The 21,354-nt window shown below is 52.4% G+C and overlaps 2 protein-coding genes across 2 annotated transcripts; one reads left to right on the top strand and one right to left on the bottom strand.

Annotated features, from left to right (window-relative positions):
• Positions 1 to 1,261: 1,261 nt before the first annotated feature.
• On the bottom strand, positions 1,262 to 6,194 carry A1BG (alpha-1-B glycoprotein). Its single transcript, XM_037047635.1, has 8 exons — positions 6,127 to 6,194; positions 6,009 to 6,044; positions 5,536 to 5,814; positions 4,660 to 4,932; positions 4,102 to 4,401; positions 2,959 to 3,255; positions 1,767 to 2,039; positions 1,262 to 1,424 (listed from the first exon to the last, which is right to left on the bottom strand). The coding sequence occupies exons 1-8, from the start codon at positions 6,158 to 6,160 to the stop codon at positions 1,417 to 1,419; spliced, it is 1,500 nt and encodes a 499-aa protein (XP_036903530.1). The 5' UTR covers positions 6,161 to 6,194; the 3' UTR covers positions 1,262 to 1,416.
• Positions 6,195 to 16,222: 10,028 nt separating this feature from the next.
• Positions 16,223 to 21,104, top strand: RPS5 (ribosomal protein S5). Its single transcript, XM_037047666.1, has 6 exons — positions 16,223 to 16,324; positions 17,042 to 17,150; positions 19,587 to 19,796; positions 19,963 to 20,091; positions 20,813 to 20,911; positions 20,986 to 21,104. The coding sequence occupies exons 2-6, from the start codon at positions 17,043 to 17,045 to the stop codon at positions 21,052 to 21,054; spliced, it is 615 nt and encodes a 204-aa protein (XP_036903561.1). The 5' UTR covers positions 16,223 to 16,324; position 17,042; the 3' UTR covers positions 21,055 to 21,104.
• The last annotated feature ends 250 nt before the right edge of the window (positions 21,105 to 21,354 follow it).

The raw sequence follows: 21,354 nt of genomic DNA on the forward strand, positions 1-21,354 counted from the left end.
TGAGAATCGAACCAGCAATCCTTTGGTTCACAGGCCAGCACTCAATTCACTGACCTACACCAGCCAGGGCTTCAAACTTATTTTTAACAGCCTAATATGAAGCTATTACTGATGTTTGTTCCCCCAAAATCAATGATATAAATTTCACTTGAAGAAAGTAGAAAAGAACAAAATAAGGAGCAGGTAAAAGAAGGGAATAGTAATGACACAAGTAGAGTGCAAACAGAACAGAGACCGTTTAAAAAAATGAGCAAAGACAAGTTCGTTTTTTGAAAAAGATTAATAAAATTTGATAACCCCCCAACCAGACTGGCAGAGAGAGGGGGAGAAAGTTTGGGGTGGGGTACAAGAAACATCAGGCCCAAAAGAGGTTGACATTGTTATAGACACTGCAGTCACTCAAAGAATACAGGACTATGTAAATCATCCCTGGCTGGTTTGGCTCAGGGGATCGAGTGCCAGCCTGTAGATTGAAAGGTTATGGGTACGATTCCCAGTCAGGACATATTTGTAGGCCAGGTCCTCAGTTAGGGGTGTGAGAGAGGCAACCAATCGATGTTTCCCTCCTTCCTGTTCTTTCTAAAAACAGAATCTTAAAAAATAACAAAAAAAAGGAATATGTAAATCAGACCACACAAATGAAATAGGCAAATTCCTTGAAAACACAGTTTATCAAGTATATGTTTATCAGCATATTCATGTTGATAACATGAATATACACCCACTATATACCAGTACCTGGAGGGCCAAACTCCAGGCAGGGACTGGGCAAGGATTCAGTAGGGTGAGTCCCCATTGCCCCACTAAGTTGGGCAATGGGGACTCAGATCCAAGGGACAGCAGAGAACAGAGAGGAGTCCTACCCCTCTCAAAGCTTTAAGTTCCCATGTGGGAGACCTGGCCTTTGGCTGGGGGGACAGTCCAGCATCATTACCTGGTGGCCATTCACACTGGAGGGCAGAACCATAACATGCAGCCTCCTTTGAACCTCCTCCCGGTGTGGGGACTGATTTGGGCAAGGTAGGTGGGGAGTTGGGTGTGTCTGGAGCCTCAAGCTACCTACCCACACTGGCTGGGGCCCTGCAGCCTGGGGAGCGAGACTTCTTGGTGGAAGAAAAAGGTCTTGAAAAAGGTGGGCCCTGGAGCCAGTCATCAGCCTCTCTACCCTGAGGACCCAATCCAGGGCCTGCCCACCTGACACAGGATCCCAGCCTACTTCCCTCTGTCCTGGGCATCCAGCCCCTGCAGCAGCAAAAGACAGTCTGTGGTCACATTTATTAATTCCTAGGAGAAATTAGGGAGAGCCCTCTTGTTCCCCCACCCACCCCCCAGGGGAGTCCAGCCTCCAGCTGCAGCAGGAAGGGTCTGTGCTGTGCTGAACCAGGACACTCTCAGCAGCCTGCGTCTGCAGTTGAATCAGTGTCCTAGAGAAATAATGACAAAAGAAATGGCAGGGGAAGGAGGTACCCTATGTGCAGTCAGGGCGGGCCTCACTGAGGCCACACAGTAAAAAGCTGCCAGGCCTCCCTCCTGGTGCTCCGGTCGACCGAGCCACCTGCCCCCCCACCCCCGTGGGGCCGGGTTTGAGTGTTGTTTCCCTTTCTGCAATTTTGACCAGTTTCAGAAGAGACTGGACACACTCCCAATGTGCTGTGAACATGTGCAAGGAAGGGCACTCTGGCAGCGGGCACAGTCTAGGCAAAGGCAGGGTGGGGAAGGGCAGCAGGGAAGAACCTAAGGCTCAGACCCCCAGGGGAAAACTTCACCTGCCACCCGGAGCTCCACTGGATCGCTGAGGTCAGACACAAAGGGCCAGCTGGTGTAGCGGCAGGTGTAGTTGCCAGCATGTTGAGGTCCAACATAGGTCAGCACAAGATCCTCTGAGGAGTAACTTCTTGTAACCACCTCTTTGCCTTGCAGCAGCTCAAAGGTGATGTGGGGCACACGGCTCAGGGGGCCCTTGCAGTGCAGGGTGGCATCATGGCCTGGACTCACTTCTCCGCTCCACAGGGGCTGGAGCTTCGGCCTGGGGAGGGGTCCTGGGTGCAGCAGAAGGTCAGGCCAGTTACTCCCTCGCCTCCAGCTGCTCCTGAATCCCTGCCCTGCCCTCCTCTCGCTATAAAGCCCAGACCTGCTGGCCTCTGTCATCCACACCTTTGTCCCCTTTCTTGGTCCCAAATGGAGATGGCTGCCTTCACACTCTGAATACTGCACTGTACTGGTTCACTGCAACTGTCTGCGTCCCTGCGTCACCCCATTCCCCAGGACCCTAGCAGTCCCCTAGACCTGGGCCCTGAACTGAGGCTTCCTGGGGTCCCCACATATGAGGGCCCGAGGTGAGGGGAAGAATACATAACCAAGAGAAATGGTGTTCCCTGCAGAGCCTAGTGTACAGCACAGCCCAAGGTTGGGAGGCAGGACCTGTGTGCCAATGGCCTCTGCCCGGTGGAGCCCTTGATGAGGAAATCAGAGGAACAAATAGACCCCAGGGACTGCAAGCACCTGGAGGCTTGCACATTAACCCTCCTCCCATGGGGAAAGGGGTACAGGTAGGTGTAAGGCTGGTAAGACAACATGGGCCCTGGCTGGTGTAGCTCAGCGGACTGAGTATGGTCCTGTGAACCGAAAGGTTGCCGGAGGGATTCCCAGTCAGGGCACATGCCTGGGTTGCGGACCAGGCACCCAGTAGGGGGCGTGCAAGAGGCACTGATGCTTCTCTCTAGCTTTCTAAAAATAAATGAAATCTTTAAAAATAAAAAGATAACACAGGGAAACTGAGGCGCACGCGCTCACGTCCCAGGTAAACGAGCCAAATACGAGGCATCCCCAGGACTTCCGACGTTTTTTCCGTAAGGGTTTCCACTCTGCATTTCTGTAAGGAATCGTCTCTTTGGCACCAAGGAAATGCGGGTGCCTCACTACGCACCGGGACGAAGGCGGTCGGGTCCGTCCACTCACCGCCCACACGCAGCTCCAGATGCTCACTGGGCGCCGAGCCCGCGAAGGGCGGCGCAGGGTCTGTGTAGATGCAGCTGTAATTGGCCCCGTCCATCGGTGAGACGTCGCGCAGTTCGAAAACGGCCTCGTCGCCTGCCGGGCTCTGGAGATCAAGCACCTGGCGCCTATTGTTGCCCTCGCGCACCAGGGCGAAACGCAGGCCGGCCCGGGGCGCTCGGCACCGCAGCCGCACCAGCGTGCCCGGCTCCGGGCGCAGAGTCGCTGGCTCTGCCGAAAGCTCCGGCGCAGGCAGCATCTCTGCGGGGAAACGCGGGTGACCGAGGAGCTGAAATCCACCCGCCCACTCCAGGACGCCCGCCTGGACACCCCCCCCCCCGCAAAACAAACAAAAAACATATTGCTCTCGTCTCCCACCCTCCTTGGATCTTCTGCACACTTCCTTGTCAGTTTCTTTGAACTTCCAGAATAGATGGGGCCAAAGGCATGGGGGTCGTGGTACCCGCTATGTCCACCTTCCACCACTCCTCCCCATCTCCCCAGCAACTGCCGCTGCTGCCAGTTTCCTCTCCGGGGTCCATGCTCCATGTCCGCGTCCTGAACAGGTCCTGCGGCCCGANCCCCCCGCAAAACAAACAAACAAAAAACATATTGCTCTCGTCTCCCACCCTCCTTGGATCTTCTGCGCACTTCCTTGTCAGTTTCTTTGAACTTCCAGAATAGATGGGGCCAAAGGCATGGGGGTCATGGTACCCGCCATGTCCACCTTCCACCACTCCTCCCCATCTCCCCAGCAACTGCCGCTGCTGCCAGTTTCCTCTCCGGGGTCCATGCTCCATGTCCGCGTCCTGAACAGGTCCTGCGGCCCGAGCATGGCCACCTACAAGCAGGTCTCCGCACCCACCCGCACCTGGAGGCTGGGGGTCCTCATGTACTTGGCGTCTGCATGGCCTGCGCCACACTTGAATGTTGACCCAATTATTCTTCGTGGGGCCGCAAAGTTGTTGAGCTCAGTGTCATATTCTCAGTTGGGGAAACTGAGGCCACACACATTCGTCGGGACCGGGCTGGATCCAAAGCCCTGCAGTCCCGGAGGACCTTCCCTGGTGTCTCCCCTGCTCCCCAGGGGCACAGCGCAAGGTTTACCGTTGCTCAGCAGCAGCTCCACGGGCTCACTGTCCTGGGACCAGGGCATGTCCTCCCCGTGCAGGTGGCAGCGGCAGGTGTAGAGGCCACCGTCCCCCGGGGCCATTGAGTTCAGCGTAAAGACAATGCGGTCCGGGTTGGTGCTCCAGCTGTCTACGAGCAGCACCTTGTCTCCACGCCTCAGCTCGAATTCCATGCCACTCTCCAGGGGCCCCACACAGACGAGGGAAGTCTTTTCGCCACGGAGCAGGACCTCTGCAGATGCTCCATGGAAACTCAGTTTGGGCGGTGGTGGTGCGACTACAAGGAAGGGAGGTTAGCTGGGGCGGTGGAGTCCTAGATACCCTGTTCACTGAGAAAGCCCAGCCTCCAGAACTGTTGCAGCCCCAGGCCTCCCGTGGCCCAGCAGCATCCTGTTCGGGCCTGCTGGGATCCAGGTAACTGTTTCCCAGACCCCATGCTGCTCGCGGTATTCAGGGTTAGGGGTCACGTTAAAGCAGCTCTATGCTCCAGGAACCTCCTCACCCAGGAAGCCCACCCATTGGTCCACATACTCACCCAGCTCCTCGACAGTCACAGTGGCACTGGGTTCAGAGGGGGTGCCTGCTGCGTGGGTCCGGTAGCTGCAACTGTAGTTGCCAGCCTGTTGGACTGGGAAGGTGGCCTTCACGTCCTGAGGGGCCTCAGCCACCTCCAGGAACTGGTCATCGCCTTTCCGCTTCAGCAGGAAGGTCACACCCCGAAGTGTCCCTCGGCACAGCAGGGTCGTTTCCAGGCCCGGCGTGATCCAGGACACAGGCTGACTTGAGAGCAGGGGTGGAGGCAGAGTCTCTGCAGGTGGGGCAGGGTGGAGGGTTCTGCGTGACTCAGGAGACATGGTGGCTCAGCAGGACCTGAACCAGCACATTCAAGAAAATGTGAGGGAGCCAGGGAGATGGACAGGGACATAAAACAAGAGGAAGATGTGTTATGGGCCCTACTGCGTACCAGGCTTGCCCAAAGCACTTTCTGGGAACTCAGTCATTTATTCCTCAGAATCTTCTGGGGTCAGTATAAAAATCACCCTCGCTTAAAAAAAAAAAAAAAAACTTACTCATTTCTAGAGAGGGGGGAGGGAGAAAGAGAGGGAGAAAAACATCAATCAGTTGCCTTCCCCATGGCCCCAACCAGGAACCTGGCCCGCAACCCAGGCATGTGCCCTGACTGGAAGTCCAACCAGTGACCATTTGGTTTGCAGGCCAGCACTTAACCCATTGAGCCACAACAGCCAGGGCTCACTCTCAGTTTATAGATGAGAAAACTGAGGCTCAGAGATGTCAGATGACTTGCCCAAAGTCACCTAGCCTCTCAGGCAGTCAGGGTGGGAGAGGGGGACAAGGAGAGAGTAGTGGAGGAAGGGAAGCCTCTCTAGCATGACCCCTTCTCACTGCTCACCTGCCCCAGTCACCTCTACCAGGTTGCTCAGCTGGGTCCATTGACTGTCCATATCATAGCGGCAGCGGTAGAGACCACGGGTGCCAGCCGTCACTGCTCCTAGCAGGAACCGGTGCTCTTTGGTGGGTACAGCAAGGTGCACATGATCCTGGAGCACCCCATCCTTGAACAGCTGGAAATCCGAAGTGAACAGGCAGGCCCGGCATGTCAATGTCGTGTTAGCCCAGGGTTCCAGCAGCGATTCGGTCTCTGCCCACAGGTCTGGCTGGGTCTCGACAACTGCGTAGGAGCCAGGGTCAAAGCCAGGCACCAGGACATAGGCACCCTCTGTGTGTGTCCACCGCCATCAGAGTGTGTGTGTGTCCACCCACCATCCCCAAGTCCCATATGCACCCACTGTCTTCAGTTCCCAAGTGCTCCCACCACCCTGAGACCAGCCCCGAGCCACCACCCCAGACCCAGCCCTGACTCACAAATGGCCGCTTCTGCCTCTGGGCTCAGGGAGAGACCTGCGGAGATGGGTCTGTGAGGCCCTCATTCCTGCCCCTTCTCACCCTCTCTCCCCAGGGGCCCCAGGCCCAGATGCCTCACCCCAGAGCAGCAGGAGGGCCACCAGCATGGACATGGTGGTGAGCCTCGCTCCAACCCTGCCAGCATCCAAGGTTAAAAGGCTCCAGCAAGGGCAGCAGTGGGTGGAACAGGGCACTGACCTCTTCTGGCTGTTTATCCTTCCCCAAGGCCAGGAGGGGGCTGGGTGCCTGTAGAGGGCGTTGGCTAGAGTGGACTCTTGTGGCTTCAGGAACCTCAGCAATAAGTGTGCATAGAAATGAACTATCATAGACATGGACAACAGGGTGGTGATTGCTGGGGGGAGGGGCTATAAAGGGGACTAAATGGTAACGGAAAAAAATAAAGATTATACCCTTTACAAAATGAATAAAATTAAAAGTAAATAAAAGTGATCATTTTAAAAATGAATATAATAGCCCTGGCTGGTATGGCTCCCTGGACTGAGCACCAGCCTGTGAACCGAGAAATTGTTGGTTCGATTCCCAGTCTAGGGCACATGCCTGGGTTGTGGGCCAGGTCCCCAGTGGGGGGCATGTGAGAGGCAACCACACATTGATGTTTCTCTCCCCACCTTTCTCCTTCCCTTCCCTTCTCTAAAAATAAAATAAATAAAACCTTTTTTTAAATCTTATTTTTTTAAAAAGAACTCATCGGCAAGAATGAGAATTTCCCCTCAGTTCTTGTTACTCTCAGATCGAAGATAGTTCTGCCCAGCACAGCCTCTAGGATATGATATGCGACCACAGGAAATGACCCCTTCACTGAGCATCTGGGCTCAGGGTTCTCTCCTCACTCTCTGTGTTCCCTTTTCTGTGGAAGGCACATATCCCTTTATCAAATGGTCTGGAAACTGGAGCAAATTTCATGCCATTCCTTGCTCCAATGCCCCCTGACCCACTGTCACTTTTCCGTCAGTTTTGCAATTTCTAACAAGCAGTTGTTCTCTGGAGTCAACCTGAGGCCTGAAATAATTTGACCAGGATCTAAAAGAAGTCAGAAGCATTTAACCAAGGCTCTCCACATGTTTTCAGTGAGGACACTTAAGAGCAACTGAATGTGGCTCTTTTCAGGACACTGCTGCCAACCTTCTCCAAAGGGTCACTTTGCAACTGGACATCGCAACCACACTGGTGGAAGCGTATCAATGAGTAGCACTAAGGGGTAAATGCCTCTGAGTGACACTTGGACAAACTGGACTGGTTCAAGGCAGAAACGCAGAGTTGGACACGTCCCACAGATCGTGGAAGTGCCACAGACGCAGCTCAGCTGTCACCACCGTGCTCTTTGGAGGCTACTGTGGGAGGTAGGGTATGACCTGAGGTTTCCCAAAGAGCTCTCACTCCAATCACACACATGATAATTGCATAACCCTCCTGTCCCCTCCAGGCCTGGGGACACTGGCCTTCGACCCAGGGCAGGTGAGGCCATGCCTTCCTCAAAGCCACTCAGAGTCTGGGTTGAAGAAGACTTTATGGAGCCACACCCAGGCCCATGAGAATGTGGATCTTTGCTGGTTCAGGGCTTATTCCTTGGAAATCCAACACCTTCTACTGTGGCCATGGCCACTTTGTGCCTTTGTTTCTTCACCTGACAAATTCGGCAGCTGGAGCACAAGACCCCGAGAGCAGGGTGCTCAGAACCCCTGGAGTGAAGAACTCTCCAAGCAAGTATGAGAACATCTGGGTGGCACTGACCAGTGGTGTGTCACAGCCAGTGCCAGACTACCCACGGGGTCCGTAAAGAGGGGCCCATTACCACGTGAGCCAGTGAGAGGATATGAGTGAGAAGCAGCTCTTTCTCAAACATTGTGTTTTTATTTTTAAATCCTCACCCAAGGACATGCTTATTGATCTTAGAGAGAGGGGAAGGGAAGGAGAGAAAAAGCTCACATGGGAAAGAAACATGATTGATTGCCTCTCTTATGTAGCTTGACCGGGGACAAAACCCACAATAGGCATGTGTCCTAACCAGGAATCAAACCCACAACCTTTCAGCTTATGGGACAATGCTCCAACCAACTGAGCCACACTGGTCAGGACCCAGACATTGTGTATTTGAGTTCAAGGGCATTCTTTCCGGGTGGGAAGTGGGCTGGCTGCTCTCCTGGTCCCTTATTGTGTTTCTGCCTGAGATGATGACTGTGCAGTTCCCCCAGAACAGGAGTGGGGACGAGGGCAGACTGGGGAGCAGCTCTGGGCCCCACCTGTCCAGCAGCACTGACAATCCCAGCAGTAGACGGATATGAATCTAACCTGCAATGCAAACCATGCCCAGGGCTGATGAGGCTGAGGGAGGGGCCGTCTCTAGAATGTTGGGCCATAAGGCTGCATTTCTACTCCTAGCCAAGAAATGAAAAAAGGTGTGCTAGCAAAAATTTGTTCACAGCAGCATTTTTCATAAGGTGGAAACAACCCAAACATCCATCAACTAATGGATGGATGAACAACATGTGGTCCATCTACATGATAGAATATTACTTTGCAATAAAAAAGAATAAAGCCCTCATATACAGTTGGATCTCAGAAAACATTTTGCTCAGTGAAAGAAACCAAACACAAACATGAAAATTTTTATTTTATTTTTTAATTTTTTAAAAAGATTTATCTATTTATTTTTAGAGAGGGAGAGAAATATTAATGTGTGGTTGCCTCTCTCATATCCCCCCACCAGGGACTTGACCTGCCACTCAGGCATGTGCCCTGACTGGGAATCGAACTGGCGATGCTTTGGTTCACAAGCCAGCACTCAATCCACTGAGCCATACCAGCTAGGGCAAAAATGAAAGATTTGATGTGAGAAATCTACAACAGGCAAATTCATACAGACAAGTAGACTAGGGGTTGCCAGGGACCAAGGGGAGGAAGAGCAGGGAGAAATTGCGTCATGAGGATGGAGTTTCCTTTGGGGGTGCTGGGAACGCCCTGGAATTAGACAATGGTGATAGCTGTACACATAGTAAATATGTTCAAAACTAAAAAATAAGGCCCTGGCTGGCGTAGCTCAGTGGATTGAGCACAGGCCTGCGAACCAGAGGATCACGGTTCGATTCCCAGTCAGGGCACATGCCTGGGTTGCAGGCCAGTTCCCTGCAGGCCAACTCCCAGCAGGGGATGCACAAAAGGCAACCATACATTGATGTCTCTCTCTAAAGGTGCCTTCCCCACTAAAGGTAAATAAATAAATAAAATCTTTTTTAAAAAACTAAAAAATATACTAAAAACCAAACTGAATTGTACAGTTAAAAATGGTTCACTTATGTAAACTGCATCTTAAAAAAAGAAAAAAAGGGAATGCACCCACGGCACCAAGAGTTCCTGCCCTAATGTCTGTGCTCGGCCACCTGGGCAGGCCCGTCCTTCAACATCCAGGATGTCACCCGGGTCCCGGCCACAGAGACAGCACTGCAGAGGATGAAGGCATGTGTGTTAACATTGCTAGGTGAAAATAAAATATGAACTCAGCCTGCACACCAAGCAGTTTCCACACCAGAAGCTTAAACTCTGAGTTGAAAACATTCGCCCCCAAGACATGGACTTTTCTTCAACCAGGTGTCTGTATTTTTTTAATCCTCACCCCAGAATATGTTTATTGATTTGAGAGAGAGAGGAGAAGAGGGAGTGAGGAAGGGATGGAGAGAGAGAGAGAGAGGTGGGGGGAGGGAAAGAAACATCAGTGTGAGAGAGAAACATCAGTTGGTTACTTCCCACAGGTGTCCTGACTGGGGATTGAACCTGCAACCGTTCGGTGAACAGGATGACACTCTAACCAACTGAGCTACCCAGCCAGGTGTCTCTTAATCCATTCATCTCAAGAAGAAAACTCTGTGTGTGAAGTGCAAGTGTGAAGCTGAGCACACCTGCTGGGAACAAGAGGCAGCATGCTGGCACGAGGTACACAATGCCTTACAGTGACCAGAGTCCCAGGGCATGACCAGCACTGGATTACAGATGGGAAGGGCAAGACTCAGGCAAGACAAGGAGCACAGGCACTGTTGCCCCAGTCTGTGTGACCAAGGAGCCCTTGGCTACCCACCCATGTTGGCCCACTGGCTACCCCCACCCCCCCAGAGTCCAGGGACACTACCAGACTGGGATCTGAGGTCTCCACACAGGGAGAGGTGACCTCCGATGTGGGGCCCTGTCCCCTCCTTCCTCCTTGTATAACTGTAACCCCAGCGTGAACTCCAGCCCCTCAGACAGAGGATGCTGAGCAACAGGAGGGCGAGTGCCCGAGTTTCTCTGCGTCACCCCTACGGAGGCACCAGGGTTTCTACAATCATGCACCCTGGAGCCCCCCACAACAGGATCCAGATCCCTCTGTCAGGACCCCAGGTCGTTGTGGTCCAGGCGTGAGGGACAATGGGACCTGGGCACCTGCCATGACCCTGCCTCAGGGCTTCCAGGGAATTCGGGGTCATGGCCGCTGGCCTTGTGACTTGGTTTGTGCAACAGCTGGCGGCCAGGCCAGCACCCAGCATGACCTTCTGAACCCCCAGAGATCTGGAGGCCAAGGACCGACCAGGGTGGGAGAAAACGCCAGGGGCAGCCTTCCCAACCCAGGATGGCCAATCTCCTCTGACTCAGTGGAAAGGCCAGAGGACAGGTGTCCTCTGAGGTGACCTGGGCATCAGGTCACCCTCAACTGAGCAGGTCCCCTGGAAGAGGCTGTAGTAATTGAATGGTGCCCCCACTGCCAAAAGACGTACCCACACCCTAGTGCCCAGAACCTGTGCGTGTGACCTCATTTGGGAAAAGGGTACTTGCAGATAGGGGTAAGGATCTTAAGATGAGATCATTCCGAATTCCACGGGTGGGCCCTGAGTCTAATGACAGGATCCCTATAAGGGGGTAGCAGAGAGAGAAGAGGAAGAGGCCAAGCCTGGACTGAAGCAGCCAAGAGCACCAGAAGCTTGGACTTAATGCACAGGACGGCTTCTGCCTTGGAGACTTCAGAGACCACTGCCCTGCCAACACCTTGATTCCAGCCTCCAGAACTGAGACAGCATACATTTCTGTTGTTTTAAGCCACCCCGTTGGTAGTAGCTTGTTACAGCAGCCCCAGGAAACTGATACAGAGACAGTCCAACACCCTGGAAGGGATGAATGGGTTGCAAGGGGGCCTCCTGATCTCTGCTGATGTGGAGTCAGGTGCCTGGACTGAGGGGCAGGGACGACTGGGTGGCCCCAGGAAGAAGCAGCTTGCACCCTGGACTCACAGGAGATGGGGGCCGAGGGTGCCCATGTAGTGCAACAAAACCTGTCTCCCAGGACCAGGCACAGCAGGTGGAAGCTGCAGAGAACGGCTGTGTCTCTTCCTCTCCCGACCTGCTGTGGAAAAGGGAGAAACATAAAGAAAGGAATTTCAACAAGAGCTGAAGGCAGCCAGCTCAGTGGGTGAGGTGGTCAAGGGTCACTTATTTGCCTCTTATTTGCCTGTTCACTTCAGGCATGGAACCTCCCATCCTCACTACTGTCCTCTCTCAACTGTCCAGGGGTAGGCAGGAGGGTTACAATGCGCCCACGACTGGCAGAACAGGGCGGGTGGTTAGGACGTAGGTGAACACTTGACAGAGTGGTGGACAGTGACTGAGCTCGACTGCATTGGTTCAGCGCAAGACTCCTGGCTTTCCTGCCTGGGCCTCGTTTTCTGTATCTGTAAAGTCGGAATAACAGGGCAACAACTCGGGTGGGGGGTGGGGGGTGTTTGAACTGAGCTGCGGCTCTTTCTGGGGCCCCTGATCTCCATTTAAAGCCCTGTGGTGGTTCTGGGAGCTCAATTTTTCAGATTCCTTTAGATCTAAAGTGTAAGAATTTTGGCAAGGCCTGCCTTTCTCTCTCTGAATCCCCATTTCCCGTCTGTAAAATGGGCAGAATGGGCCTTCCTAGACTTGGCATGAGGACTAAATGAATCAATCTGTGTAACAGTGGTGGGTTTTTAAAAATTTTTATTGATTGATTTTAGAGAGAGAAAGGAAGGGGGGGAGAGAGAGAGAGAGAGAGAGATCTGTTGTTCCACTTGTGCACCATTGGTTGTTTCTTTTTATTTATCTTTAGAAGTGAAAGGCAAGAGAGAAGGAGAGAAATATCAGTGTATGGTTGCTTTTGGTGCATCCCCTGCTGGGAACCGGCCCCTGCTGGGAATTGGCCTGCAACCCAGGCATGTGTCCAGAGGGGGAATCGAACCGCAATCTTCTGGTTCGCAGGCCGGTGCTCAATCCACTGAGCTACACTAGCCAGGGCTGGTTGTTTCTTATATGTGTCCTAACTAGGGGTCAAACCTGCAACCTTGGCGGATTGGGAGAATGCTCTAACCAACTAAACTACCCGACCAGGGCTCTAACAGTCTGGCACAAGGCTGGATGGTGCCTAGCAGGCCCTCAGAAAACTGTGTCTGCTTTTAGCTAATTTATGAAATGGGTCGTTCATTCAGCAGACATTTATGGAACTCGATTGTGTGCCAGGCTCTGGACGCCACCCAGCCGTCTCCAGAATTTGGAGCTACCCTGGCTGAAGCTCTAGTGAGTGTGGGGCTTTGTCCAAATCTTGATCTCCACACACAGCAAGCAATGAGCCCCCGACAGACTTAGGACCAGAAGCTTGACGCGGCAGGTGGTCCAGGCCCGTCGTCCCGGTAGACTGCAGCCCATTCCGGACCAGTTCAAGTCAGAGCCCGCGCGCGCCCTCTTACACTCCGGAACCAACCAACCATCCCCGCCCCGGTTCCATCCGGACCTGAATAGTTCTGCCATTCCTTCCGTCTTCTTTCGGGCCTGTGGGAGCAGGGCAGAGGCTCGAGGGGAAGGTAGTTCCTACCGCGGTCGGAACCCGGTCGGAACCGGACTCTAAGCTGAGTCGTTTGCAGTAGAAAATCCCGTAGGAGAGGAACTGGTGAACTTGTCGAAGCTGGACTGAGCGTCGGCGTTACCATGGCAACCGTCAAGCCTAGCCTCTCTCCAGCTTTGGTGATGGGAGGAGTGAAAAAAAGGCTTCGTTGCCCTGGCTGGTGTAGCTCAGTGGATTGAGCAGGCCTGCAAACCAAATGACCACGGTTGGATTCCCAGTCAGGGCACATGCCTGGTCGCAGGCCAGTTTCCAGGGACGCACGAGAGGCAACCATACACTGCTATTTCTCTCCCTCTCTCCTTCTCTTCCCCTCTAAAGATACTTAAAAAGAAAAAAAAAGAAAAAAAGCTTCATTGCCTGGAAATGACTCAATCCTCCTGCCTTCCAGTTACTGGATGCTGGTAGGTTCTAAAGGAGGATGGGCCTTCTGGCCTGGTTCTCACGCTGTCAGCATGCGCTTGTGCAGAGCTGGGGAGTTGCCAGGGTCCAGCCTGGGCAGGTCTCAGGGTCCCTGAAGGATGGACGGCGCAGGCGATGAATGAAGAGCCAGACACCTGGCTGGTTGCTGGAGAACGGCCAGCCTCTGACCGAACTCTCAGAGTTTGATTTAAGCTTTATTTTTCTAGAGATTGTTATATAACACTAGTTTGATTTAAGCTTTATTTTTCTAGAGATTGATACATAACATTAAACGAGCAGGTGCATGGCATGAAGCTATGTTAAACAAAGGTTATTTTGACCAGGAGAGTCATTAATCAGACAGTTAGCTGTATGAACAGAGCTTTTGTTGTCCTGCTTTTTTCCTATCTGTCTAATTCTGTTCCTGTCCAAGGTAGAGGAGGGGCTGTTACACTAACAACTTTTAGATATTCAGGGGCTACCTCATAAGGGGGGACTTTATTCTCTGGCCAAGAAATTACTTCATACAACTTCATTGGAATTCTGCAGATCATTGACCCTGAAATGCAGCTGTCTAAAAATCCCACCACCTACTAATCGCAAAAACAAACAGGCAGGGAGAGAGAGACAGGAAATCCAGCCTTTGCTGTGCAGATGCATCTCATCCATCCCGACTGGGTCAAGGGACAGCTGCTGGTCGGCTCCTGACAGGGAGTGCTGGATTGCCCCCATCCCTGAAATTCTTAAGCTGTTTCTTTGGACTCCCCAAATCCCAAAGGTCGGGTTCTCCCGGCTTTGTGATCTATAATTTTCTAAATTCCGGTCACTAGTTCCGCCAAAACCGGATGTCTGTTTCTCCCTCAATATTGGTCTCTAGCCATTCTCCAATTCTTGCCTCTGTGTTCCCCTAAAACTCAGGTCCTTGCTTCTCCTCCAGTGAAGGCCTTGAATTTCCCCTCTTCAAGTCCAGGTCCCCATTTCCCCCCCCCAATTTGTGCCTTGCCCCCACAAATCACAGCCACCATGAATCCGTATCTGTGACACTGTTCTAAATTCTTATCTTTCCAAAGCACGGTGGGTCACTCCTGTGAAGTCTGTAATGATGTCTACCATCAAGTGACCACCAGGGGACAGATCAAAAAGCTCCAAACTGGCCTTGTCTGATTCTGTTCTCATTTCTAGGCTGAAGGAGGAAACTGTGGTTCAGAAGGGTGGGCCTCTGTCTGCTTTTGAAGAGAAAGGGTTTGGAGGGCCCTCTGGGCCCTGCTGGGTGTGAGGGTGAATGGTGTCACTGCCTAAGCCTATCCACCCTGCTTTCCCCCAGTCAGCACTTCCCAGGGCCATTCCCCATGTCCAGGCACAGACCATAAGGATCAGACCATAAGGTCCCTCCAGGAACAGAAAGAAACCCACTTAGCCCCTCTTCATCCCTAGAGACCTCAGTGGGATGCCCAAGTCTACTGCTCTGCACATAACAGTGGTAAGGAGGGCAGGGGTATTGACCATTGGCTGCAGAGGTCTTGGCCTCCAAGTGTAGTTCCTGTCCCCACCCCACCCCCAACCACCAAAGACTGAGGTCTAACCCCCTAGACAGGCCAACTTCAGAGCCTGTGTCCTGAGCAATGACATGAGATACTACTAATGACAGTCCCAGAGTCTCCTGAGATGCTTCTAGATTGGTGTAGGGACAGGGTTGAGCCTTTTCAATCAGCCAGTCAGTAATTACACAAGCAATGTTCAGTAGGTGCTGAGCACATGCTATGTGCATGCCCAGGGCGGGTGCGCAAGTGGGGTCGCTGGGGACAAATGGAGGCCCTCCTGGGTCAACTGGCAGAGTCCCTTGTAGGCTGTAGTAGGAACTGGGAGGTGGGGAGCTTCCTGTTCTACCAGATGCCACCCTGTGCCATCCTGCCGGCCAGCAAGGGTGTGCAGCCGTAGTGGTCGTTGCCTCTGAGAAGCCCATCCGGGTAGAGTCCACGTTCCAACTCAGCACCAGGGTCTAGGTTTAGGAGGCGCCTAAAATGTGGGGTGGGTGTCTGAAGGACTGTCACGTGCTCTCAACGATGGCCTTCGCGGCCACTGGATATGGAAGCAGAGAAGGCAGGGCACCCACCACCATGCCGACAGAAACCCTGCACCCGTCCAGTGACCTCAGCTTCAACACAGGCTCCACATGGACCAAAGCTATTCCCTAGGCCACCTTCTGGACACAACCGCAAGCTCCTCCTACAGCGCTCCTCCCCAACCTGCACCCACACTCGATAGCAGGGGTCAAGAAGAGGCAACAGAGGGTCCCGGGCCGGGGAACCTGTAATGACAGACGATAAGCTTGAAAAATGTCCCCTCCCTGCCCCAAACTCACGAGTGTGGTGGAGGTGGGAACCACAAGTGGATCCCGCGCACGCGCACACCTCGGGGCCAGGACCAGCAGGGGGCAGTCGTGACCACAGGACTCCCATTCCACCACCTGAGCCTGTAGCGGTCTTGCCGGTGAGGCAGATATCACCAGGGCGAAGGGTGAAAGACTGCCGGACTAACTAGCTCCGCTAGAAACTTGCGGCAGGTGGGACGTGAAACCAGCGGCAGAACAAAACGGCGAAAGCTAGCGGGACTTTTGCCCTCATTAGACATGGCGGCACTGGCCTCACAGAGATCTCTACGCTAGTGCTGGAGCTTCCAAGGCCGGACAAGTACTGGACCTCAGACATCCGCCAGGAAGGCTAGTGCCTACGCTTCTGCAAGTGCGCACGCGCCGGAAGACTTTCGCGTACCCTGTGACGTGTCAGATGCCTTTACATTCTTGCTCTTGATTCGTTCACAAGTACACTGTGTCTTTACCGCGCGGGTCGCCTCTGCTGACCCGGAAGTTTTTGTTCCCGTTAAAGGCGTAGGTCGGCAGCCCGCGGCCTCTTCCTGTCTGTGCCAGCGGAGCGCGTGGTCCACGCGGAGCGACGGAGACGGCCAGGCAGCGCGCTCAGGTGAGGCCGTCGCGGGTTCGGGGGTTTGATGGACGTTCCAGAGTCTTTAAGGAAGCCATGGGCGGGCCCCGAGGCCGGAGGCTTCTCTCACGGGTCCTCACCTCTCCTTCCGGAAAACGTGCGTAGGGATCGGGAAGAGGCAAGAAGGGGTTGCTGGAGTCCCGCCACCTCCGGAACTTTCCCCGCAGCGGGCCTCGGGATTGTGGGATTGTCCTTTACAAATACAAGTTGAGATAGGAAGTTCCCGTAATTCTGAGATACACGATGCATCCTCTGCTTTGTACACGGTTCCTTCCTTAATAGTAGCTCCTGTTCCCTTTATAGTACCGGACACGAACCGTAGGTTTTGCCTGACTCTGCTCAGAACTCGTGTAGTGACCTTTGATGGCAGATAACGTTTCCGTTTTGCTGATACGAAAGCTGAGTCCAAAGCAGTTTGGTGACTCCCACTGTCGCAGAGCTCCTTAATGACGTGATTGAGAGTTGAACTCCAGCAATGTCACGTTAGGGCGCCTGGCATCTCCTGCCCAGCTGTGGTTCATGCATCAGCTGTTGACCCACGGGTTCTTGGTTGACAGACACATGCTTCTTGCTAACCCGTGAGTGGTTTCTCCAGGGTTCAGAAAGGTGGAGCCAGAATTTCACACCCTTCCTGGGTTCCTCATGACTTGTGAATTAGCAGGATGTGCGCTGGGCTCTGACGATTTCTGTCCCTAGGATGACCGACTGGGATCCGGCTGCACCTGCAGTAGCAGAGACTCCTGATATCAAGCTCTTCGGGAAGTGGAGCACCGATGATGTGCAGATCAATGACATTTCCTTGCAGGTTAGAGGAGACGTGGTTGTGCCCCCCACCACCACCAAGCTGGGGATGGGGGCCCATGTGGATTCTTTCAGGAAGGTCACTTCAATCTTGTAGCTGCCCTTCTAAGTCAAGAGATGAACACGTGACAGGTGAAAGGGGGATCCCTGTACCACCACACCCACCTGTCCACTGTTACTTGGATATGTACAGAGGTTGCTACCGTTTTTGTCAGAAGATGGTTTCTAACTCAGAATCCCATCCCATGGGTTATTTTTGTAGCAAAATACATGTAACATAAAATTCACCATCATGACCATTTAAAGGGCAAGGGTCCAACATCATTCTTCCACTTGTCCTAGCACCATCTAGTTTTTGTCTTCAGTTTTGAGCATTTTATTTGACAAATTTAGGCCATAGGATTTTTGTAATTTAAGTCTCTTTTAAACACTATATGCTTGTATTCAAGCAATGTTTGTTAGAGTATTGGTCTTGGCATGCTTGTTGAAAATTAGTTGAGCATAGATGTTTGTTTTACTTTAAATTGATTTTTAGAGACGAAAATATCAACTTGTTGTTCCACTTATTTCTGTATTCATTGGTTGATTAAAGAGAGAGAGAAACACCGATTTGTTGTTCCACTCATTTATGCATTCATTGGTTGTTTCTTATATGTGTCCTGACCAGGGATCGAACCTTTATTGTTTTGTGTATTGGGGCAATGGTGTAACCAACTGAGCTACCTGTTCAGGGTCCTGACACACTGTCTTGATCGCTGCAGCTTTGTAATAGGTTTGAAATCAGAAAATGGGACGCCTCCTACTTTATCTTATCTCCATATTGTACACTTGACCTCGTTTGCACTTTTGTGGGTCCCTTCTGGGGGAAGAAAGTTATATTTTGCGACTGCATTTGTACAGACATGAATAAAATTAGGTTGCATTATATTTATTATTTTCTCTTCTTATTTTATTTTTTTTAAGGTTTTACATAGTTTTACAGGGAGGGGAAAGGAGAGAGAAAGAGGGAGAGAAATATCAGTGTGTTGTTGTCTCTTGTGCATTTCTTACTAGGGACCTGGCCTGCAACCCACGCATGTGCTCTGGCTGGGAATCACACCGGTGACCCTTGTTTCCCAGGCTGGTACTCAATCTACGGAGCCACACCAGGCAGGGTCCCTTTTTATTTTATAAGGAATTGAGCCCTGGCTGGTGTGGGCCAGTGGGTTGAGTGCCCCACCTGCAAACCAAAAGGTCTCCGGTTTGACTCCCTATCTACATCCCTGAGTTGGAGGTGTGCAAGAGGCAAGCAATTGATGTTTCTTTTCTCTTTTTCTCCCTCCTTCCCCCTCTCTGAAAATAAAATCATTTTTCAAATGTATTTTCTTTTAAAGATATTTATTTATTTATTTATTTTTTATCTTTAGAGGGGAAGGAGAGGGACAGAAACATCAATGTATGGTTGCCTTTCGTGCATCCCCTGCTGGGAGTTGGCCTGCAGGGAACCAGCCTGCAACCCAGGCATGTGCCCTGACTGGGAATTGAACCGTGATCCTCTGGTTCACAGGCCCGTGCTCAAATGTATTTTCAAAGAAATGGAACAGCTCGTGTATACAGGGGTTCCCTCCATTAGACACCAGACTGTCACGGCAGTATCAGCCTCCTCTGTGTCCTTTCCTTGTCACTCATTGTATCTTTAGAAAACCACTGTTTATATCCTGATGTGTGAGTCATAGAATGGCCTTGGGCATGTTTCATAGTGGGACTTTTGAGAGTCCTGTAAATGATCACATAGTTCCTGATCCCATCCCCCTCCCCAACATGTTGGGGTTTTCTAGACATTTTCTTGGGAGATTTATGTATGCATAGAAAGGATTTTTGTGTTATATATTTTTTTAAACAATGGTTTGGGTGTCAGGACCAAGAGCATTGCTTGTAAACATTCTGTCATGCACAGGACAGCCCCTGGCCCTCCCAAGAATTATCTAAAATGTCAGTACTGCAGTTTCAGGAACACCAAATTGGGTGGTTGTGTTATATTTGTGATATTCTCCATAGTTTTCCACCCCATCCCCTCCCATTATAAAGCCACTTGTGCTGTAGTTGGTGTGGCTCAGTGGACTGAATGAATGCTGTTGGCCTGTGAACCTTAAGTTCATTGGTTCAATTCCTCGTCAGGGCTCATGCCTGAGTTGCGGGGCCTGGTCCCCAGTTGGGGGCACACTAGGGGCAACCACACACTGATGTTTCTCTCCCTCTTTTTCTCCTTCCCCTCCCCTCTCTAAAAATAAATAAAATCTTGGGGGGAAAAGTTAGTTGTTTACATTTTATGTTTTTGTAGCCGCGGGGGTGGGATGCTCATAACCAAGACCCCATATGTAGGCAGGCTACCCTAAGTGGGTGCTCGGTGCCTCTGGTCCATCCTGTTTCTGACCATGGTCTCCTCTTTTTCTTGCCCCAGGATTACATCGCGGTGAAGGAGAAATATGCCAAGTACCTGCCCCATAGCGCCGGGCGCTATGCGGCCAAGCGCTTCCGCAAGGCACAGTGCCCCATTGTTGAGCGCCTCACCAACTCCATGATGATGCACGGCCGCAACAATGGCAAGAAGCTCATGACTGTGCGCATCGTCAAGCATGCCTTCGAGATCATCCACCTGCTGACTGGCGAGGTAGGGTCTGAGGCCAGGTGGGCAGAGCGTTCCCTTAGCAAACCCTAAAGTTAACAGCCATCCCATGGTATGGGTGCTGTTAGGTGGAGTCCTACAGGTTTTAGAGATAAGAGACTAGGGTAGGGTACTGGCCAGACCTCAGGCTCATTCTCCTCCACCCCATCAGAACCCCCTGCAGGTCCTGGTGAATGCCATCATCAACAGTGGCCCCCGGGAGGACTCAACCCGAATTGGACGAGCTGGAACAGTGAGGCGACAGGCCGTGGATGTGTCCCCTCTGCGCCGGGTGAATCAGGTGGGCCTGGGGCTTTAGGCACAGGTGGCTGGGCTGATAACAGCAATCAGACCTTGGTGGAGTCCTGCTTGGGCAGAGGCTGGCAAGTGGGATGGTTCATTATGGTCTGCATGTTTTACCTGGAGTGTCATTTCCTCCAGGAAGCCTTCCTGGATTCCTATCCCATGTAGGGCAGATCCTAGCTCTGGACCTATTGGGCTGAGATGCCAATTGATTTTTGTTCTATTTTTTTATGCTGTGTGTGTGTTTCTTGGATTACTTGAGAATCCATTGAAGACATTTTAACCATTTCCCTCTCAACACTTAAGTGGGTATCTCTGAGAACATGGATGTTCCATCCCTACTGTCACCCCTGGGGAATTTTAATACCAGTTGAGTGTCTGGTGTTCCCTTAGTGTCCCCAGCACACCCTTTACAGCTGTTAGTTTTCAGTCAGGGGTCCGGGCCGAGAGCGTACAGACGCTGCATTTCCCTATTATGGTAGGTCTCCAGTCTCCTGTAATCGGGGACCCAACCTCAACCTTTGCGTCTGTCCACACTTTTTTGGCCCTCAGTCTGATCCCAGGTGTGGCAGCAATATGGGCTCCTGCCACGTCATCTCAGTGAGCCAGTGGGCAGTGATGTGTAGCCAGCAGTTTTGGGAGAGGGGCCCAGGCGGACCATGGCCCTGCCTGGCTTGGGGCATCCTCTGTCCCAGGCTTAGTGGACCTCTGCTCCCTAGGCCATTTGGCTGCTGTGCACAGGTGCCCGGGAGGCTGCCTTCCGGAACATCAAGACCATTGCCGAGTGCCTGGCAGATGAGCTCATCAACGCAGCCAAGGTGGGTGAGGACCCTGGGGGGCTCAAGGGGTGGGGTCTGCCCACATCCGGAGCTAATCATGCTCTTCCTTCCAGGGCTCCTCCAACTCCTACGCTATCAAGAAGAAAGACGAGCTGGAGCGTGTGGCCAAGTCCAACCGTTGATCATTGGCTGCAGCCCCAATAAACCTGTTTGCCCCTTGGGCAGCACCACCTGCCTGTGCCACTGTCTGTCCTTGGGAGTCTCTGGGAGATGGGACAGGACAGCCCCAAGTTCTGAGGGGCTGGTCACATTTCTGACACATTTTTTGGCCTGTTGGGGACCTGGATTCCCCAGGAAAGCACTACTGACTAAGAACCATGGCACCCTGGGGTGCTGGCCTGGCCACCTGGAGTGTTCCAGCTGGTTGGAAATGAGAAGGGTGGGGTTACCCTCACAGAGGTGTCACTCTGGCTTGGGGACAG

This window comes from Sturnira hondurensis, unplaced genomic scaffold, assembly GCF_014824575.4.
Source record: "Sturnira hondurensis isolate 20B ecotype Veracruz unplaced genomic scaffold, ASM1482457v3 Scaffold0006199, whole genome shotgun sequence".
NCBI lineage: Eukaryota > Metazoa > Chordata > Mammalia > Chiroptera > Phyllostomidae > Sturnira > Sturnira hondurensis.

Bases quoted from the DNA above. Each gene is read 5' to 3' on its own strand.
- A1BG (XM_037047635.1), bottom strand. From the start codon at position 6,160: ATGTCCATGCTGGTGGCCCTCCTGCTGCTCTGGG. The intron at 4,402-4,659 runs GTGAGTATGTGG...CCTTCCTTGTAG, and splicing joins TGTGACTGTCGAGGAGCTGG to TCGCACCACCACCGCCCAAA. The intron at 3,256-4,101 runs GTAAACCTTGCG...GTTTCCCCGCAG, and splicing joins GGAGCTGCTGCTGAGCAACG to AGATGCTGCCTGCGCCGGAG.
- RPS5 (XM_037047666.1), top strand. From the start codon at position 17,043: ATGACCGACTGGGATCCGGCTGCACCTGCAGTAGCAGAGACTCCTGAT. The intron at 20,092-20,812 runs GTGGGCCTGGGG...TCTGCTCCCTAG, and splicing joins CTCTGCGCCGGGTGAATCAG to GCCATTTGGCTGCTGTGCAC. The intron at 20,912-20,985 runs GTGGGTGAGGAC...TCTTCCTTCCAG, and splicing joins AGCTCATCAACGCAGCCAAG to GGCTCCTCCAACTCCTACGC.